The sequence below is a fragment of the Vespa velutina genome, chromosome 9 (genome assembly GCF_912470025.1).
Source record: "Vespa velutina chromosome 9, iVesVel2.1, whole genome shotgun sequence".
In the NCBI taxonomy this organism is placed as follows: domain Eukaryota; kingdom Metazoa; phylum Arthropoda; class Insecta; order Hymenoptera; family Vespidae; genus Vespa; species Vespa velutina.
Window position 1 is genome coordinate 1,189,560 of NC_062196.1, and position 21,760 is coordinate 1,211,319.

General features: G+C 35.9%; 1 protein-coding gene across 4 annotated transcripts in view; it reads left to right on the forward strand.

Annotated features, from left to right (window-relative positions):
- Positions 1-20,722, forward strand: part of LOC124951857 (neuronal acetylcholine receptor subunit alpha-7-like) — a 133,636-nt gene extending 112,914 nt beyond the window's left edge. For all 4 annotated transcript variants that reach the window (XM_047500836.1, XM_047500835.1, XM_047500834.1 and 1 more), the window contains 8 exons: positions 9,121-9,301; positions 10,669-10,744; positions 12,586-12,780; positions 13,993-14,079; positions 14,221-14,330; positions 14,430-14,538; positions 14,780-15,177; positions 15,545-20,722. In XM_047500836.1, coding sequence (XP_047356792.1) covers positions 9,121-9,301; positions 10,669-10,744; positions 12,586-12,780; positions 13,993-14,079; positions 14,221-14,330; positions 14,430-14,538; positions 14,780-15,177; positions 15,545-15,712 — 1,324 coding nt within the window. In that variant the 3' untranslated portion in view covers positions 15,713-20,722. The remainder of the gene's footprint in view (positions 1-9,120; positions 9,302-10,668; positions 10,745-12,585; positions 12,781-13,992; positions 14,080-14,220; positions 14,331-14,429; positions 14,539-14,779; positions 15,178-15,544) is intronic.
- Positions 20,723-21,760: the final 1,038 nt, after the last annotated feature.

A 21,760-nucleotide genomic window follows, 5' to 3' on the forward strand; every position in this document is an offset into this window, starting at 1 on the left:
TATCGTCGATTTTACAGATCTATCGCAAAAAATAGATCGAGCTGCTACCCGGTAAAAGGTCCACGTACACAGAGGTTTTATACGAGACATAAAATTACCGAAGTAGAACACGGTCGAGCCGCAAAACGATAACTAACGTGCGCACGTGTGACACGTACATACGTCGGGGTTTATGCACTGAGACAGTCGAGCGGAACGAGGATCCACTGCAAATCGAATCTCGTATCTTCGTTCATAGAAAATTTGTGACATCTTCTCGCGTCCAATCATTGTCTCCCTCACTTTGATAAACCATTCTTCCTTGAGATAAACAGTACATTCTTCCGAATGAATTTTATTGATAGATACTTTATGTCGTAGGATGTTACGCTTATGAAAAAAGAAACAGGGGAAAAGAGTTCGTATGAAAATGTCAGTATCTAAAAATAAGTACGTCAGTAGTTATGAAAGATTTCTTATTTTGTTATTTTTTCAAATAGCCAGGTAATCGGTAATGAAAAAGACATGTATCGGAGGTACATACATAGATACCATCAAAAGTTTCAATCAACCGCAAACATCGTATATGCATGTATCGAATGAAAAATGCTGACGTCAAATTCGTTATCATGCTTTCGCAGAGAAAGACCTTACGAATTCATCGAAGCGCAAGTGTCAACTAAAAAAAAAAAAAGAAAAAAAAGAAAACGGAGAGAAAGAAAAAATGAAAAAAGAAAGAAAGAAAAAAGAAGAAAAGAAAACAAAAACATAGAAGGGAAAGAAGAAAGGAAGAAAAAACAGTACATGGGAGAGATCAAATAATAGAAATTCAGTTAGGCTGATCAATGCATATCTGGGATCGCGAATCAGAGCGAAAGAACTTCGTTTTGATCCTATCGATAAAAGGAGAATGAGGAAGGTAGAGAGAGAGAGAGAGAGAGAGAGAGAGAGAGAGAGAGAGAGAGAGAGAGAGAGATGAAAAATACCAATTTTGCAGTATAAACCTTTATTGCATCGTCGAAAATAAAGTTTTCGAAAAATATAGTTATTTATTAATTTATCGATGATGAAAATCAGTGAGAGAAAAAGAGAGAGAGAGAGAGAGAGAGAAAGAGAGAGAAAGAGAGAGAGAATGAGGGAGGGAGAGAAATAAAGAAAGAAATAATCTTTAGTTGGTACATGACCGAAAGAGCTGATACTATTAATCGCGTTGCTCGAACACGTTCGACCGTCCGGCCAAACGACTTTCGTTCCACTTTCATTCTTTCGTTCGTTTCGTGATCGAACGGAATGGCCTATGCTCGACGTGCCTTGCCAAACTTTGTGTTCAAAATGCAGACCAGTGACAGCGTTCGTTAATCAGGCCACGAGAAACGACGGTAAATACGACAAGGGAAAAGGAATTAAGGGAGGTTGAATTTATCGTCCGCGGTAGCTTGATTGGAGATAGATCGATATACTCAGAGATAGTGAGGGAACGGATCAGAGATAAATTGTAAGCAATTGCACTGTCACCGCTCAAGTTAACATATTGTTGATCAATCGGAAAATTTTCATTTACATATATATATAAATGTGTGTGTGTGTGTGCACATATATTTATTATTTATAATTTATTTGAAACATTATCGTTAAATATCAAAAATAAATTTCTCATACTTATAAATTATGAATGATTAGAAATAATTTTTCTCGAAAAATCTTTTATGAAAATTCTATTGTCTTCAAATTTCCGAAATAAAATATTAGATAATTGCATCAAAGAAGAATTAAGTATTAAGTCATTGTCATCGACGATCCTTATACGAAATTGCAACGTTCGTGCTTTCAATTACTCCGTTTTTCACGATCATTAATATCTAATGTGATTTTTCTCATCTTAAGAGAGCATGAATTGCACAAAGAAAAGAATAAAGGGGAGAAAAAGAGAGAGAAAGAGGAGTGCATCGTCTCGAGTTTTCAATTTGAGAGGATCTTTAAAGTTTAATAAGACCATAAAGGATCGACTTCCATCGTCTTCCAAAAAAGGAAGAACAAAGAGAGTCTCCATGCACCTTGGCACCGAGTAATGGAATAAAAAAGAGGAATACGAAGACGAAGAGGTCGAGCCTTTCTCTTTTGCGAACAAGCTACTAATAACTGCATCCTTTCTGCTAACCGGATAATCATAGGCAGCTATTTGACGCCTCATGACCGACTTCTGCAATTGGCCCAAGTAGCAGCATCAGCACTAGCACTAACAGCAGCAGCAGCAGTAGTAACAGCAACAGCAGAAGCCGCAGTCGCACCAGCAGCCGCAGCAGTAGCAGTACCAGTAGAAGTAGTAGTAGTAGTTGTTGTCCTAGTATTAGTAGTAGTAATAGTAGCAGTAATAGTGTGAGAATGAGCGAGGTGGATCTAGCTGACTGCTTTGCTGGATGGATTTTAGGGCGACGTCAGGAACACACTCGGTAGGACGATCGTAGTCGTATGCAGGCGCATACAAAGGAGATAGCCGATTAATATGGCATAAATATCGTTTGAGGCCAGGACACAGCCACCGCTGCTGAGGCTGGAGACAGCTCGGTCGTGGGAGGAAGAGAAAGAGAAGGAGGAGGAGGAGGAGGAGGAGGAGGAGGAGGAGGAGGAGGAGAAAGAGGTAGAGGAGGATCGCGCCGTTTAATGTATGACAAAATGAGTTTACATTGGCCACATAGGTGGACTCGCGTGGGTACTGGTTGAGAGGGAGAGGGCTTCCTGGGGTATGGTAGGCTAAAAAGGAAACGCTACCGTGCGGAGAGGAGAAATGATGGAGATGTAGGAGAGGACAAGAGGGAGGATTCCACCGCATAGGAAAGTTGGACCGATGCCAAAGGCAATATGCATTAGCCATCGCGTATTTTGAAATTCAAGCCAAAGCAGATTAAACCCTATCCCTGTTGCCTCCTCCTCCCCCATTCCCCCTCTACATCCTACTTCTTCTCGTTCGAGCCCCATCCGCAAACCCCTTCGCTTTTCCACCCATTCCCGATCTGTCCCTGTTCCCTGTCACCGTTTCCAAATTCTTTTACCTTCGTGCCCTGTTTGCCAATACATAATGAACGCTGAACATTTCAAAGCATACGTTTCATCGATGGTCCAGGGTTTTATAGTATTTCGCATTTCAAAGGGAGCACTCGATTAAAACTGAAGAAAGAGAGAGAGAAAGAGAGAGAGAGAGAGATTTCGGCTGTATTTCTTCTACGAATTACTAGAACGAGAGTAGATGGCTTCAATTGATGGCTCGTTTGACAATTTATTTTTCCTCCCTTTCTCGTTCTTTCAAGAGAACTCGATCAGCTTTTAAACATACTTTTTAATTCTTTTTCGACAATGCAAATCAATACAATCATTGATACAATAGAAACATTTTCAATAATTGCGATTGCACAAGACGTTTTTGATAATCATATTTACAAATTGCAAAAAAAAATTTGACAGAGAATGAAACGAGTTTTCATTAGCATGGTATTCGTTCATTTCATTGACTCGATTTCTCTCTTTCTATCTTTTTATCTCTTTTTCTCTCAAATATTTATACCTATAAACGTACACACATACATGAACAGGACATGCATTCGTCGCATTGACTCGTACCATACCGCATAGTGATAATAATTCGAAGAACGAGTTCCCGTTGCGACGCGTATTCCTTTCTGGCATTTCAAAGAAAGCTGAATGCGAATTCCAACGATTTCACTGTTCTAGAGATTCGCCATTTTCACACATATATACATTTATGTAGATACCCCTACCCGAAAACCGTTTCGGATAGCTGGTTTCAGTTGTCACACTCGTAGGTTATTGGAATCTAAATCAGATTGAACGGGCACATGGGTTGTCCGACTTTCCAGTAATTAGGTATTGAGAGAATAGATCGCTTGCAGCGTGGTGAACAATGTACCGGCAGCTCCTGCCGGAAAGTACGATTCGTATGCAATTTCGATTGCATGCCCACTCTCACGGCCTCCATCTCTCTCTCTCTCTCTCTCTCTCTCTCTCTCTCTTTCTCTCTCTCTATCCCTCCCTCCCTCTCTGTTTCACTCGCTACGTGCCAGGTATTTCTCTATCTCTCTAGGTAGGACACTATCTTTCTCCTGTATTCTCGACGAAGATTAAGTGGTTTTCGAGCCTCACGGGTATGAACATTATCGAGCGATATCATGAATACAATCGACCAGATGGAATCCATCATGCCCTTTACCACCATTGTTCCAACCTTCTTTTCTCTCTCTCTCTTTCTCTCTCTATCCTCCCCCCTCTCTTTCTCCCTCTCTCTCTCTCTCTCTCTCTCTCTCTCTCTTGTTCACGACTCGTGCCAAATGTCGCGCAATAACGGAATAACATGTAGCTACTATTACGTAGAGGAATGGAGAGAAGGGTGATCCGGAGAATGGTTGCAAGGGAATTCCACAGCCTGAAATAGGTTTCCTTCAAACGTGCGAAAGGTAGGATTAGTTGGAAGCTCGCACGAATGACAATGATACTCGTCCAAGTATTTGCAAAAGCATTGGATTTTTCAGGAAGTATGTTAAATTGAACAGCATTTTACTAAAAACGATAGACAGCATTTAAATATTTTTATTATTATTATTATTATTTTTTCATATTTCTATATATGTTAGAAATAATACTAAGAGATCTTTAGGAAACAAGTTTATGACTATTTTCTTTTTTCCTCTCTTTCTCTCTCTCTCTCTCTCTCTCTCTCTCTCTTTCTCTTTTTTCTTCTATCTTTTGGTTTCATTCGTTTATAACAAGTTTCGTTAAATAATAAATTTTTACCCGAGGTTATCGAGAAAGAGCTTAAAGAGCTTTTCAGCACTCACACGACGAATGCAAAAAGACAATTCCAAAACATTATCCATCGTTTCAAAGATAATCGTTATCCTTTGAAAAAAAGAAAGTAATACGGTTAATGACATGAGTACCATGGCTACCCTTGATATTCATGGCATCATCCTATTGAATGCCTCAAGAAGAAACCTTAGCTCTCGTCTAACCAGATGACGTTGCAACATTGCACTTAGAGTGCACTCAAAGTATATCCGAGTTTCTCTACGGTCGACAGTAATGCTGTCGATCGCTCTTCTTTCTTGTGTGTCGTATTCTTTGGTGTTCTTTTCTTTTATAAAATCTCTTACGTGTGAATATATCTACAGAGTGAATGAACACTCATTCATGATGCAATGAAAATGGCTTGCTTAATAATCAGCGAACATAGTAAATTTTTTCCTTTATTTTAGCTGCATTTTTTAAAAATTATTGTAATTCATCTTTTACAGATCATTTTTCATCATTTTATATAAAATATTTAGACAATCACAATATATTGCATTATAAAGTTCAGCTTATATACATAATAATGCAAAGTATTATTCACGAGTCATTGAATATTTGGAGGCATTTACAAATTTATTATTAATTTATCAAAATAAGCTCTCAATGTGTACATAATATGTATACCAAAATTAATACAATCGAATATATGAAATGATGTATGAGACTTTATAAATGAACGAATGTTCGTTAATTCGGGATTAAGTTAACATGAAACAAAGTATGATAGACAAAACGAATGAAAAGGATGGAAAGTTAACGTTAGCATGTTACACCTTTGGCTTGCGAATTTCCAAAAACATAGTCCTTTCTTCATTAAATACATGAAAAGAAAAGTAACTCATTAGCGGCTCATCATCAAGTTCTTCCCTATTGTAGTATAGAAACCAGCTCGTTTATCATTCTAAACAAGAAAGCTATTAAAGTAACGCATCGTGCACGCGGTTGTCGCGTCACCAACGCCCGCCCATTAATTACGCAGTGAGCGTTTAAAAGAGCATATATATCGATAGTAGTCGAAAGGTATGGTTATACAGTAGTCCTTCATATCGTATATTCGCTTCATAAGGATATAACCAAGCTAATATTGACTTGAGCAAGTCACGATCTTCGAAGGAAATTCCATTTCCGTTAATCGTAATCGTGGCGGAGGGAAACGTTATAAGGGATACAAGAAGCATCGCCTGTGGCATTTCATCTCAGTTACATTCATAGGTACGAACTCCATCGTAGGTCGAACTCGAATTTAGCCACCGATTTTCTCTCTCTCTCTCTCTCTTTCTCTCTCTCTCTCTCTCTCTCTCTCTCTCTTTCTATCTCTATTTCTGTCTCTATCTATGTCTCTGTCTGTCCTCTTCGATCAAGTATTTCGATTTTTCAGTAAAGCTAGAAGCAATCACGGTAGGTCACAGAGGAATGAGAAGAGAACGTTTGGCGAATCGTAACTATTTACCTGGTCGATTTCGACTCGCGTAAATACGAGCGACCTCTAAACCTTTCGTCAAGAAGAGGAAGATGGAGTGTAAGTGTAAAGAGAGAAAAAAGTAGAAAAGAGAAAGCGAGAGAGAGAGAGAGAGAGAGAGAGAGAGTAGAAGTGGAGTAAAAAGATGGTCGAGGAAAAACGGTGAGTGTGTGGATGTTGATGCTTCGATGGGAATTTAATTTTCGATGTCACATACGGCGCCGCTTCTGCGAATTGAGCATGCGACAAAAAGAAACGAGCGAGAGATAGATAGAGAGAGAGAGAGAGAGAGAGAGAGAGAGAGAGAGAGAGAGAGAGAGAGAGAGAAAAGAAGGGTGGTAGTAGAGGGTGGGTGAAACGCTGGATGAAACGGTCGTGCGTTTAGGGGTAGCGGCTGGCTCCGCTTTTGCCGTTGGTGGTAGTGGTGGGTGTGGCGAGGTGGGTTCGGAGGGTGGATTCAAAAAGAATGAAATAACGGATTGGGTTGTGGCCAACTGGCTGAGTTCCAACCAATCCTTAGTCGCCTGGACGAGGGAGTGTATTATGTATACCATTCACCCGCCTTATATCCGTGGCCCCGTAGAATCGTCCCGATGCATTCCATTCAAAATCATATTTCGCATGCTGTGAGGTTCGCATCTCTTCTCGCAAAGAAGAGGGTTGAAACCCTAGAGGGAACGAGAGACCAACCTTCAACCGTTTATTTTCTCGTAAAGAAGAATACTTCTTAAAACTACGTCATTTCTTTCCAAATGTTCGATCCTCTTCGAAATTTCGATTTCTTTTCGATAAACTGTCGACAAGTATCTCGTATCGTCTAAAATTTTTACAAATATAATTTTTTAATTAGGAATTGCCAATTTAAAATAATGAGAAGGAACGATTAAAAGCTATATACACACACACAGAGAACATGTATAAGATTATATATAATTATGTATTATAAGGTATTCTCTACACACAAATATACTCTACACACAGATATATATATATATATATATATATATATATGTATATATATTACATATACAATTTTTCATTGATTATGTCAAAGCTATTGACATAGAATTACGCAATTAAAAAGTAAAAAAAATCAATACTAGGAAATATTACAAAAAAGTTACTTCGATATGCATATTTGTTTTGATTTTTTCAACGACTATTGAGAATTCTCGTCGTTCGTTTAATTTTAAATGCTGTTAAGCGACCAGAAAGTTACCCGAGTTACGTACTCTTAAGGTCTGTGTACTTTACCCAATTAAATTCTGCAAAGGCATTTATTCCTTATTATATATATATATATATATATATATATATATATATATATATATATATATATATATATTTATATGATAAGGAATATATATATATATTCATTGGAAACTTTGCGGTATCCAGCATTTTATATAACAATGATTACGAAGTAAAATAAAGAAATGTGAAAAAGAACACTTAAACAAATACGTTTTAAAATCATTGAAAAGTATATGTAATCGTCTTTGAATTTTTCCTATATGTGTCATACTTTAAAGTAAAAAATAAAAATCAAAAACAAAAGCCAAATAAAAATTTCTTTTTTTTCTTTTTTTCTTTATTATTATTTTTTTCTTTTAATAAAAGTTAAATCAACCTGAAGTGGTTTTCCTATCTCGTTTGATTATTGAAAGAGGAATTTTCACATAACGAGGATGATACTCGAATCACGATTATATATTTGTTCGATGATTCTCGAGGAGTTATAGAAGAGATTTCTCGGTGTCTCAGTACGTCGTTGGTGGTCGCAATATGGATAGTGGTTGCGGAGGGAATTCGTTGAAGCGCATTAAAAAAAGCACGAGACTTCATTGAGAAGCAAGCGGCCGTTCTAACGTGGATTTAATTAAATAATTTTTCACCGGATGTTCGTTATTATCCATTCATTCACATTAGTTACGCGACTATATTTCAGAATGAAAAAGAAATGGAAAAAGAAAATTTACATAATAATATTTCATAATAATTAATTTATAAATTTACTTTGGTTTATTTACTTTTTTTTTTTAATTTTTTATTTTTTATAATGAATTTTTTTAATAAATAAATCTATATTAATCGAATATCGAATTCTATTCTAAGGATTCTTACGAAATTGTATCGATGAATTCGATTAGATATATCGTTGAGAATGTTCAAAGGACATAAATGTTTCAAATTAATGAAATTTGTTGAAATTTCTAATAGGAATTAGAGAATCCAATTAATTCCATTCGGGCTTTAGTTTAAAGAAACCTTTTTCATGAGAACGTACAAGTCGATCGGTCGCAAGTATATCTTGTCTCTTGTCTGTCCCATTACATCTTCTTTGGATGAAATCTTCGGATGCATCGAAGCAAAGCGTAAAGCACAATCGTCCAAAAGCAGGCCAATCCTTTCTATTAGAAATTGGTTTCGGTCTTACGGCCACTGTGCCTTTCCAGTCCTTTGAGATACTAATGGAAAACAGACACGAAAACGGACATCCCCTTGACTTTTTTCTTTTCTCTTCGTGTTTCATCCTGCGACGAGCAGAAAGTTGATTCTTTTTGATAGAGAAAATTAAATGGGGAATTCAAAAAAAAAAAAGAACTGAAAAAAATGGAAAAAAATGATAGAAGAAAAAAAAAAAGAAACGTTGAATTTTCGATCTAATTCGTACTTCCGATAAAAGAATGTCATTCAATATTTTTGAAGAATCGGTAATAGGGAAAATCGCCCAATCGTTCGATCGTCTGACGTCGATAATAAATCGTTTGGAGGATCATTGATAAGAGCACGTTCTCATCATTCTTCTTAATCCGTTGCAGCGCGGACGAAGGGTTCGACGGTACTTATCCAACGAACGTCGTCGTAAAGAACAATGGCACCTGCTTATATGTGCCGCCTGGTATATTCAAGAGCACTTGCAAGATAGACATTACCTGGTTCCCCTTTGACGATCAGCGCTGTGAGATGAAATTTGGCTCTTGGACTTACGACGGCTTTCAGGTAAGGAACATTTTGAAATGGGGTCAGCGATACTTCCGTACTTACCAACCTACTCGCACTACTTGCTTTTATACGCTTTTTGTTGTTTTTTCTTCTGCTCTTATTTTTCTCTTTTTCCTTTTTTTCTTCTTCTTCTTTTTCTTATCCCTGTACATCTTCGGACGTATCGTTTCTTTCTCTCTTTCTCATTCTATATCAAGAAGACTGCTTTCTCAAGAGCAAAAAGAAACTTGAGAAATAAACGTCTATAGAAGTGTTACTTCATCGCGTATCTTACCGATATATATACTATTTACAAAAAGAGTACTGGATAATTCAAATGAACTTAAAAAAAAAAAAAAGAAAAAAAAAAAAAGAAGAAACAAAGACAAATAAAAGCAAATAAGAGAATAAATCAAATTTTTTTGCCAACTACCAAATGTCAATAATTTTATAATAAGTTGATTGAAATATGATATTATTATTTAGTATTGCATGTATACGCGATAAAAAGTTCCGATGGAATAGAATATAGTTCGTCTTTCCAAAGGAAACATATTTTGATATTTTTTTTATTCGGCGAGTATTCTCGGCTAGTACATGGTCAAATATCATGTGTTCGCGTTCAACAGATAAACAGTTCTGATATAATAGAGAAAGAAAATCACCAAATCGGTAATTTGTTCCATTTACTTAAAGAGAGACAGAGAGAAAGAGAAAGAGAGAGAGAGAGAGAGAGAGAGGAAGAGAAAGAGGAAGAGAGAAGGAGAGTGAGAGAGAGAACAAAAAGCGCTCGAGAACCAAATCAATTCTCACATAAGAACACTTGGCTTAACAAAATAAGCACTCGCGTTAAATATACAAGGTGATATAGACAAAACGAAGTAAAAAAAAAGAAGTAAAAGAGATAGAGAGATCGATGACGCTCGAAAGTTCATCGAATCGAATGATAAGCAGGAGAAAAGTTAAAGGGTAGATTGTGCAGTTTTCATTTCACCAGTTTCGATCAGTTGAATACTAACCAGATGCAAAACAGTTCTCTTCTTCTTTTCTTTTCTTTTCTATTTTTTTCTTTTTTCAGTTAGACCCCCTATTTTCATTTAACGATTCTCATGCAGTAATTAATTCACTATACATTGCATTGAAGTCCTCCCACTGTGTCCTAAATATCATATTGATCTTCGAAAAGGTGAGAGCATAATATCAATGAGATGTAAAGTAAATCGCAATTACAGATTCGCTTCCTAAAAAAAAAAAAAAAAAAAAAAAAAAAAAGAAAAAGAAGAAAAAAGAAAGAAAAAACGAAATAAAACTATTTTCTGTTATGAGATATGAATAGTTATATCAGTTATATTACATTTAAACATTTTGTAATAAATTGTTAACAGTTGGACCTGCAACTGCAAGACGAATCAGGAGGTGACATCAGCAGTTTTATCACTAACGGCGAGTGGGATCTGTTAGGTGAGTTTTTACAAACTCTTATCAAAACCTAGCTTCTCTGTCTCTCTCTGTCTTTCTCTTTCTCTTTCTCTCTGTCTCTTTCTCTCTTTATACAAAAGATAGATAAATAGAGAGAGAGAGAGAGAGAGAGAGAAAGAGAGAGAGAGAGAGAGAGAGAGAGAGAAAAATAGAGAGGGAGAGAGAGAGAGAGAGAGAGAGAGAGAGAAATGAGAGAGCATAGTTTATCACCATCGCGAATAATTCTCTTAGCCGATTAGCAATTCTAAAATCCTTCACGAATGGTAAGGGATCATAGAGACGTGTTCCATCGAATGATCGATTTTCGGTCGAAATGATCGATGAGACCTCTCCTTTGTATGTCGTCATATCGTTATCGGACAAATATTCCTAGGATCAACGCATTTAAAGGCTTTCGCTCTTTGCTTCGATGAATTTGGATTCCAATCCTGATAATGGATTTTCTTTGTGACAACACTCATCACCAAAATTAATAGACAAAAATCGAATAGCCGATCGATAAAATTGATAACGAGTTCGTCGCTATTATGAGAATATATATTTATTATTCTTTTCGTCGTAAAAAAAAAAATGTCTATCCATACACGTAATACATTCTCGGATCTACTCCTATCAACGATCTTTAAATTTATTCCACAAATCCATTTTATTCTGAGAGAAATATTAGCGAAGTCTAATTAAACGAAATAATAGAGGATTCCATTCCTGGGAAAATTCAAGAGATATTAATATTTACCATGTGATCCGTCGGACGATAAACTTATTGCTTTTAATCCGTCCCTTTTATCAAATTTCATTCGTCGTTGGGAAGTCGACCACTACGACTTCTCAATTAATGCAAACAAAGGATAAAGTCTAATTAACAAATACATAGCAAGCTGACTCGAAAGAAGATAATTTCTCGTTAAACTTACGGACAATACTTGCAGATACATCATAAAAGAGTAAACCGAAGACAAAGCAAAAAGTAAAAAAGGAAGAAAGAGGGAGAGAAAGAGAGAGAGAGAGAGAGAGAGAGAGAGAGAGAGAGAGAATAAAGGAAAGAGAAGAGAAAGAGAGAGAAAACAATAATTGCGTATACTTCTCTTGGGAGAAACATCCATGAAGTTCTCGAGTCATTTTGCTCGGATCTCTCTCTCTCTCTCTCTCTCTCTCTCTCTTTCTCTCTCTCTCTCTCTCTCTCTTTCTCTCTCTCTCTCTCCTCCATTTTATTCGTACCTTCTTAAATTGCAATATAAAAATGTAAATTTACAAGTGTACGTCGACTCGGCATCGCAGTATCTTTTCTCGCTACATGAATGTAGATATATTACACGCAAGGGAGTAAAACCGTACATGCGCTCGCGACGAGATCACAATGTTCCCAGTAGAAATGCATCTTAAGTAAAGCCCCTGTCTGCTGCTTCAACAGGAGGGAAGGAACAACAACGAAGGATGAAACAACAACTGCGAACGTTATAAATCGGTTAAAAATAAAAGCGAGACCGTTCTTTTCATCCACGTCATAAACTTGACTTCTTCTGCGTTTATTCGTGCAAGATACGAATGAAATATCATTCCAATTTTCGTAATAAGAGAAAAAGGAAAAGAGAGAGAGAGAGAGAGAGAGAGAAAAGGAGAGAAAAAGAGTTTACAAGCGATTTTCCCAGTATGTCGTTCATTCAACTAAAATCTTTCTTACAAAAAGAAACGTAGATGTAAAAAGATTATTTGCGAAAGTATTTACATAGATATGTTACATGAGAATGATATAACGATATATGCGTATAAATACGTCTATGATAATACAAATACATTTTTTTTTCTTTTCTCTTTGCCAACAGGAGTGCCTGGCAAAAGAAACGAAATTTATTACAATTGCTGCCCGGAACCATACATAGACATCACCTTTGTGGTCATCATTAGAAGACGTACGCTTTATTATTTTTTCAATCTAATCGTGCCGTGCGTATTAATCGCTAGCATGGCCGTTTTGGGATTCACTCTGCCACCCGATTCCGGCGAGAAACTCTCCCTCGGTAAGGATTATTTTCTATTATTAGTTAATAATCGAATATCATCGGTTACGTCTTATATCTCCTTTATCAATTTTCCTAAACATTGGAAATGAAATTCTTGATTAGAAAACTTAATTCGAAAAATGAGCGTCGATTCCTTTATCAAAAAACAATAACCAAGACGCGCTGACATGACTTTTGCTTGCAAGCCCGCATTCCTTCGAGCACGGTACGCTCTAGATTCTCAATGTACCTGTGCCAACAAATCTTACAAAAAATATCCTCGATCCTTCTATCGAATTCCTCAATCTCTGTTCTTTCCCATACATCCATCTTCACCCCCTTTTAAAGACTAGTCTAGTTCGAACTTTACTATAAAGAGATAACTACAAAGAGATAAAACAAATTGAAATTCTGCATTTGAAAAGTGTGCCAGGAAAAATACCAACAGGAAGTATTCTAGTAAAGTCTCGGTGGATTTTTAAGAATCCTAAGAAATGCCTTCCGATTTTGAAGCGCGTACTGACGAAACAATAGTTTACGTTTCCGCATTACGAAAGTCTGCCAAGAAAGAAATAAAGTATATATATGATGATTTTTACCTATAAATACATATGTACATACTTATATATGTATGTTCGCCAAATACTTTTTCATTCTCTTTCTATCAGAAAATAAGAAGATAAAGGAAAAGTTTCTAAAAGAAATGATTCGTTGAAAATTCGAAGGAACGAATAAAAAAGGATAAAATAACAGAGACTCGTGTCTCTTTCTTTCTCCATATATGTATATAGATAGATAGAGAGAAAAAGAGATATTATATAAATATATCGTATTTTTATCGGAGTAACATATTTTATTTTAAGACGACATCGAATAAAGAACGAAGTATCGATTCGGTGGCTACTTGTTGGACCGTCGAAAGTGTGTCCGGTTAAGAACTAACACGTTACGAGACGAGAATATTCAGGACGAGTCCGAGTTTCGGATAAAGTTTTGCAAGTTTTAATGATCACGACGCGACGAGTCGCTTGATCTTCGAATAAATTTCTCAATTGAGAGTGAGTTACGGTCGAAGGACAAGTCGCGGTAGCATCTGCTAACTTGAGATATCTCAGAAGATTCTTTTTTCGAGGATCAATTTTCGAGTATTAATTTTTGAACTTTTCTTTCTTGAAATTCTGATTATTATTAATTTAACGAATCTTCAATGGTATTATTTTTTATTTACAGGGGTAACAATTCTCTTGTCTCTCACTGTGTTCCTTAATATGGTAGCCGAAACAATGCCAGCTACGTCGGACGCCGTCCCGCTCTTAGGTAAGTACGAAGAATCCTCCTTCGTTTTTTTTCTTTCAATATTCCATTGTTCCTTCTTTGTCGTAATATTCATCGAAAAGTCAAATCGATAAATAGAACATTTCGTTAGGAGATAATGACCTTCGTCGATCGATGTTACAGGGACATATTTCAATTGCATCATGTTTATGGTCGCCAGCAGTGTCGTTAGTACGATCCTCATTTTGAATTACCATCATCGAAACGCTGACACTCACGAGATGTCCGAATGGGTAATTTCCTTTTTTATCTATTGTTATATATTTTTAACATTAAATTTCAAACGATTTTTTACGGATTCGATCAATTTTATTATAAATTTTGCATTGCAGGTCAGGATCCTTTTCCTATATTGGTTACCATGCTTACTCCGAATGTCACGACCAACCGACAAAGAGGAAAAAGACGCGCAGAAATCTCAAAAACCATCTCCGGTCACCGGTAATGTAAAAAAAAAAATAAAATAAAATAAAATAAAATAAAATAAAATAAAAAAGAAACATATGTGTCTGAGTGTGACTTTCGCGCGTAAATTCAATAACTTGAGCTTTCAAAAACAAGTCGATTTTCTTGTTTGTTCGAAAAGAGATTATTAACTCGGACAATTCAACGTAATATGAAATCAGATAAAATTTAATTACTGAATGAATTAATTAATTCCTATATATCATTGTGACTTTAGGTACGAGCAAATCGTACGGTGATTTGGAGTTGCATCAAAGGAGTAGCAAATCACTGTTAGCAAATGTCCTGGACCTGGATGACAATGCGCTGGCATCTCATAACAATTTATTGAACAACGTGTACAGTACACCGGGTCCACATCATCATACGATGGGCCACGGACACAGTCACATACATACGACGCCTCATCATCATCACAGTCACGCAACTCCCACGCCGCATCATCAGCATTCGACACCGTTAGCTCACTCTTCCTATCCCGGCCATCAGCTTGGCCACACGCCGCATCATCATCAGCATCCGCCAGACACGGCGGCGCCACAGGTCGAGACGATATTTCAGAACGCCTGCTTTTGCGCGCGTTACGAACTGATACTGATCCTCAAGGAGATCAAGGTAATCGATAAGATCAATTGCGATAATACATTGAATGTTATATCCAATGATCCATCATTCTTTCAAAAAACGAGAAGAAAAAGAATAAAACAATAAATATACGCGTTATATCGTAGATCATTTTAATACACAAAAACACTTACGCATAAAGTTATCAGTTATTTAAAGTAACATAATATACAAATTACATACGGTTGATCACTTAGTTAAAATCAAATTATTATTATGAAAGAAGAAAGAGAGACAATTGGAAAAAAAAAAAAATTTGAAAAAGGATTTGATTACATCTTGTTCCGCTTTTCGTAGAGTTTTTTAAAGATTATGTAAATATATTTGATCTACATTTAAACGTATTTAATTTTCACAGGTGATAACGGATCAGTTAAAAAACGACGAGGAAAACACAAAGGTGACGAATGACTGGAAATTTGCGGCGATGGTGATCGACAGGATGTGCCTAATCATTTTTACTCTGTTCACCATCATCGCTACCATCACCGTCCTATTATCGGCGCCGCACATCATCGTCACGTGATTCAGAAAACCCAGGCAACTGCCAGTAGTTGATCGTCGAAGATCCGTACTGGAATGCGCTCGATTGATCGCGAAAGCGAAAAAATACGATGGGGAGGAGCAGATAAAGATGATCGAAAGAAAGAAAAGGAAGAAAAAAAAGGGAAATGATATCGAGAAGCAGAAAAACCGATGTTCCTTTCGTTCTTCTATTTTCCCCTCGTTCATCGCTAGATCCTTCTTCTTCCTCATTGACGAACTCGAAGCACTCGATTACGCTTCGCGTCATTTAAAAGCGGAAGTTGAAGGGATGCAATACTGGAAGGAACATACGATCTCGACTTATGTCTCGTAAACGTAACGTTTCTTTTAAAAAAAGAGGAAGAAAGAAAAAGAATAACAGAAAAAGGAGAACGAGGACACCTTATCGAAGCAGCAAGTCGACGTATGTACGTGGCTACGCGATGGTTACAGAGGGTGGTAGTAGGATCGTGAGAGGGTAAACGAGGAACAACGGAAATCTTAGAGAATACGAGCACACACAAACGTGCACGTTCCTCGATAGCAGTCGATATTTCTTCCATAGTTATATCACGTTATTATTTCATATCTTGAAAAGGACTTATCAAATAGTTCCAACGTATTTTCTCTTTTCTTGTTTCTTTTTTTTTCTTTTTCTTGTTTTTTTTTTTTTTTTTTCGTCGACTTAAAATCGCACAAAAATCTGTTCCATTTATTAAGTTCAATTTTTTGATTATCGTTGTTGTCAAAATAATTATTTTCATTCTTATGTTTCTTTAGATGAATATTCTCGGAATATATCGAACCGAAAATATCCGTTTAATGTCTCCAAAGGATTCTATGTAAATATCTGTTGTTGAAATTATTCAAAAAAAAAAAAAAAAATGAAAAAAGAAAAAGAATTTGTGTCCCTCGAAATCGTTCAATATCTCCTGACTGCTACTTCGAGGTACGTATGTATAAGCGTGAAGAGAACACATACGCACACATGAGCACACCAAGATGTTTACATATGCAGATAAAATAAAGCAATTCAATGGGTACGTCGATGAGAAAAATAGAGACAAAGAGAGAGAGAGGGAGAGAGGGAGAGAGAGAGAGAGAGAGAGAGAGAGAGAGAGAGAAAAGAAAAAGGAAGTAGAGAAGGATGAAAAGGATAAAGAAGAGAAGGTAGGGGAATAAGGAAAATATGTCGAATACGCAGGAATGGCTCAAGATTGAGGACTCTTCCAAGGGAAGGATCGGATCTTGAGGATCTTGAGTTCCGCTGTAAATAGGAAGGACAGATTATTAAAATAAGCTCGCACACGTGAAACTACACAAAAACATGCGGACGGAAACGAACGGACTTAACTGACGGACTTAAACTCATTTATTATATGCGTGCACATACACAAATAGACATGCATACGCGCATGCACGCACAAATACACATACATACACGCGCACACACACATACGTGCACATAACACACACATAATACAGACACATAGAGACGCACGGCGATGGTAAGGAAGAAACGAAAACAAACAAATCGCTCCTTCGTTGTGTCAAAACTGGTAAAAAGGCAAAGCGCACACGTTATACTCTCAGAATACACACAATGAACTGCCAAGGTGATTCAAATAATATGCCAGTGAATTTTATTATCCGTATCACTAGTAAGTAAATCGATGACAACTTAATAAATGGGGGATTTATACTACGATTTAAGTGGCGTGCACTAACGCAAATATAAATACTGTTCTTTGTTAGACTGTAAGGGGACATTCAGTGTAAAGATTTTGAAGAAAAAGAGAAAGAGAGAAAGAATGTATGTGAGAGAAAACGAGAAATAAAAGAAAAACAGAGAGAGAGAGAGAGAGAGAGAGAAAGAGAGTGAGAGTGAAAGAGAGAGAGAGAGAGAGAGGGAGAGCGAGAGAGAGTGAGAGTAAGGAGGGGGTATAAAGAATATAAACGGGAATAGCAATTTAGCGCGATAATTTAGTTTTAAGCGACGTTATTTCTGTTCCTTCTATCGACACTCTCTCTTTCGCCCACATATGCACTCACAGACGAATATTCACTAACATTTATAAATTTACGTACAAAAAAATACACATACTCATTTATACAGGGAGACACACAGAGACACACAGAGACACAGTCGCGAAGCATCGTATTTTTCGACATTAACGTGTTAAATGCAAGTACGCGTGCGAGTAAAAATCTTTTTACCTTTTATCCTTCCCTTTTAATCGCTTTTTTTCTTTGTCCTTTTACCTTTCTCATCTTTCTTCAACTCACGATCCGACGCAAGTTTTAAAGAAGCGAACGGCTCGTCGTGTAGTACATATATACGAACACATGTACATACAACACATACGTACGTACGTATATACATACATATATGTACATACATACGTACATACATACATGTATACATATATATATACCTACATGCACACATACTTAAATAGGTGTTTCGACGTTTCGAATAATTCGAAATCAAACAGTACTTCGTGATTTTCAAAATAGCTTATATTTACTTTTTTAAATTGTACTATTTTCGAATTATTCGTTGCATTTCGAACACTCTCCGTTTAAGATATGAATTCGAGTTCATCTTTTTCCTCTTTTCCTTTTTTTCTTGTCTTTACTTTTTGGGAAAGGGAGAGAGAAAGACTTAAGCGGGAGAAGGGGATAGAGGGAGAGGGTGAGGGGAAATCGAACACTTTTTTCTCGAGGGAATCAAGCGTTCCATTTATTTCTCTCTCTCTCTCTCTCTCTCTCTCTCTCTTTCTCTCTCTCACTCCCTCCCCCTCTCTCTCTCTCTCTCTCTCTCTCTCTCTCTCTCTCTCTCTCTCTCTCTCTCCCTTCTTCTCTTTTCGTTAAAAAGAAGAAAAAGATATGGAAGAAGAAAGAGAGAGAGAGAGAAAATATGTGCACTTCATACTAGAAGACTCTTCTTTTACACGAGAGATTCTCTTCCCTTTCCATATTCCTTCGCGAACGTTGCTTCGAATTTCTGTCGACTACGAGCAAATTCTCTTTGGTCAATATGCGACGAGGAATGAAAGGGAAAATAATAAGTAAAAAGAAAAAAGAAAATAAAAGAAGAGAAGAGAAAAGAAAAAAGAAAGAAATGAGAAAAAAGGGGAAAAAGGCTCGTTCGTAAAAGTAAAGCGACGATAGGATGTATATCGTTGTTTAAACAATATTCGCCTCGTAGAAGATTAAAAGAAACTCGAAGGCTTCACATTCCGAAATCTAACGTCGAGAGAATGGGGAATTGCCTTAGCACGTGATGAATGTTATAAAAAATGATGATAAATCTCAAACAAAATCAACAAAGGAATTTCGTTTTTACTCGGAATTGCCGTCTTTATTTGGTCGCGAAATGTTTACTTATTATCTTCCGCCCGTGAACGTTTCTTTTTATTTAATTCATTCAAAACGAGATTATCTATAACGTGATAATAAATAAAGAAAAGAAAATTTCAACGATCATCGCTACTATAAAATTGTATATTATTAATTTAAAGGCGAGTGCTTGTTGCAATTTAAAAGAAATTGCTATTAAAAAAATTTCAAACTCCGATCGAGGATGAGCAGAGTCCTTCGTCAAGAAGAAAGAAACGATCTCGCGAGTATGTGGGGGAAGAAATTACGAAAAATTTCAAAAGTGATACGATCGTCGAGCACGTTTAAGCGAGGTATTAAAAGAGTTCGGATGTCGATCGAGCGATTATTATCGAATATACTCTCGATAGGATACACAAAATAAGAAAAGAAAAAAATATATATGGCAACATAACAATAATAATTATAAATAATCCACATTGTTTTTCGTATAGTCTTCGTAGGCAGGCATTTTTGAAGGGAGGAGACGATATTACAATATAAACTTTAATCGTATTGTACATTTTGGCCATTGGCATTGACGCGACAACCAATCACAAGTTATCTTTTAAATATTATTAAAAGTTACAATATTAATAAAACAAAACTGTTAAATGATATTAAAGGATCGATTAAATGTAGAGTATGTATATTAATGGAACGAAAGAGAGAGAGAGAGAGAGAGAGAGAGAGAGAGGGAGAGAGAGAGAGAGAGAGTGCAAAAGAATAAAAAATATTAAGTAAATGAAAGCGAGAATGATAATTATCCGGTATTCGGTTTGATCATTGGGCGAATGCGCATTTTTAGATCTTCAAATGAACCGACTAAATTATTATCTCGTAAAAGTGCGATCGCTGAGAATTCGCTAGAATAATATGTACGTAGTTAAGGATGAACAAAAAAAAAATGAAAAAAGAAAACATAAAAGATGTAAAAAAAATTAATACGGTTACCTCTACGAGTCTCGTTAGTTAGAGAAGATAAAGAAGTTGTAAAGGGGGATTATTAATTAAAAAGGGAAAATGTTTTAAAAGCGGCAAATTATTATATATACATACATATATCGGCACACGTGCTATATTATTCTTAGGGACAGCTGTGATGATCGACATGGTAAAAAAGAAAAAAGAAAAAAAAAAACAGAATAGAAAAAAGAAAGGAAGAAAAATAATTACCAGTTACTTGGTATTCTGAAATTTTCGCAACTCTGCGATCTTGCTAAATGAAAAAGGGAAAAGAAACATAAAAAGAAAACGTTTCAAGAAGTAAATCTTTATTCTCATTGTTTTCAAAGGGATAACAAAGAAATAAGAAAAGAAAAAAAAAGGAGATAAAGAAATGGGGAAACGAAAAACTGTTCCATCTTTTTGTTCTCCGCTAACATTTGCCGGAGTTCGAGATGGTGGAAGCGAAAGTCCGGTTGAAGATTTTCTATACGATTCCGCCTTATTCTTTCCCTTTATTGTTGTTAAATATTTAAAAGATAAACGAAAAAAAGATAAAGAAAAGATTCAAAAAAAAAAAAAAAAAAAAGAAAAAGATAATCGACAACGTACACACTAATTCACATTGATCGACGTATTAAATTGAAGCGAATTAAAAAAGAATTGAGAAAAAAAAGAAAAGATTATTACAGATATTTTCGATAGATAATTTCGTTTTAGAACGAATTTAGATGGACGAACGAGATGTATTAAGATGAGAAATAGGCGATAACCACGATCCTTCGCTGTTATCCGGGATATTAATCTGAAATTAGTATTTAGTTTAATCAATCGCTTACTACTACTTGCCACACAGGGTACCGTCGATTTGACTGAAAAGTTATATTATTCTGTACGTTGATATATATATATATATATATATATATATATATATATATATATATATATAGATATTATAAGACAAATAAAAATAATATTATAAAATCTTGTTATTAGAGCGATTACGTGATATGAATAATAAGAGACAAGAAAAGGAAAACGAAAGAAAGAAGAAATGATCAAAGTGAATATATTATAAATGCCATGTGTGTTATACGAATTTGAATATTTACATATATACGAGTAATATCGAAAATGAAGCGAGAAAGTCGGCACTGAGAGAGAACAATTTTTGCGCGATACCAATACAATTTCATTTTCCTAGCCGGCTCAGGAAAAGCATATGAATAGAGTTTTCGTCATCTTATTTGATATGCGGAAAAAAAAAATAAGGATCTAAAAAGAGAAAATTTCTCAAATAAAAATCATTCCGCATGAATCGTCAACGTATGAGTGTGTGTGGGGGAGGGGGGAGGGGGGTGGAAGGATATGTATGTATATATATATATGTATGTATATATATATATATATGTATGTATGTATGTATATATATATATACATGATAAAGTATATCAAATAAAAATTAATAGTTCGATTTTGAATATATTTAAAGGACACGGAGGTAGGATAGAACGAATCGTTTCCACCTTCTCAAACCAAACGGCAAATCTGTTATTTAAAAGGAATCGCGCTGAAGTTAGACGCTAAGTACATTTTTCATAGGTATTAAAGAAAGATGATGTATCATTAACAATCGGGGATGAAGACGGAAATGTGAATAGATTTAGAATGAATTAGAAGGAAGTAACTGACGGAACTGGAGCCTTTAAAATAAATAAAACAG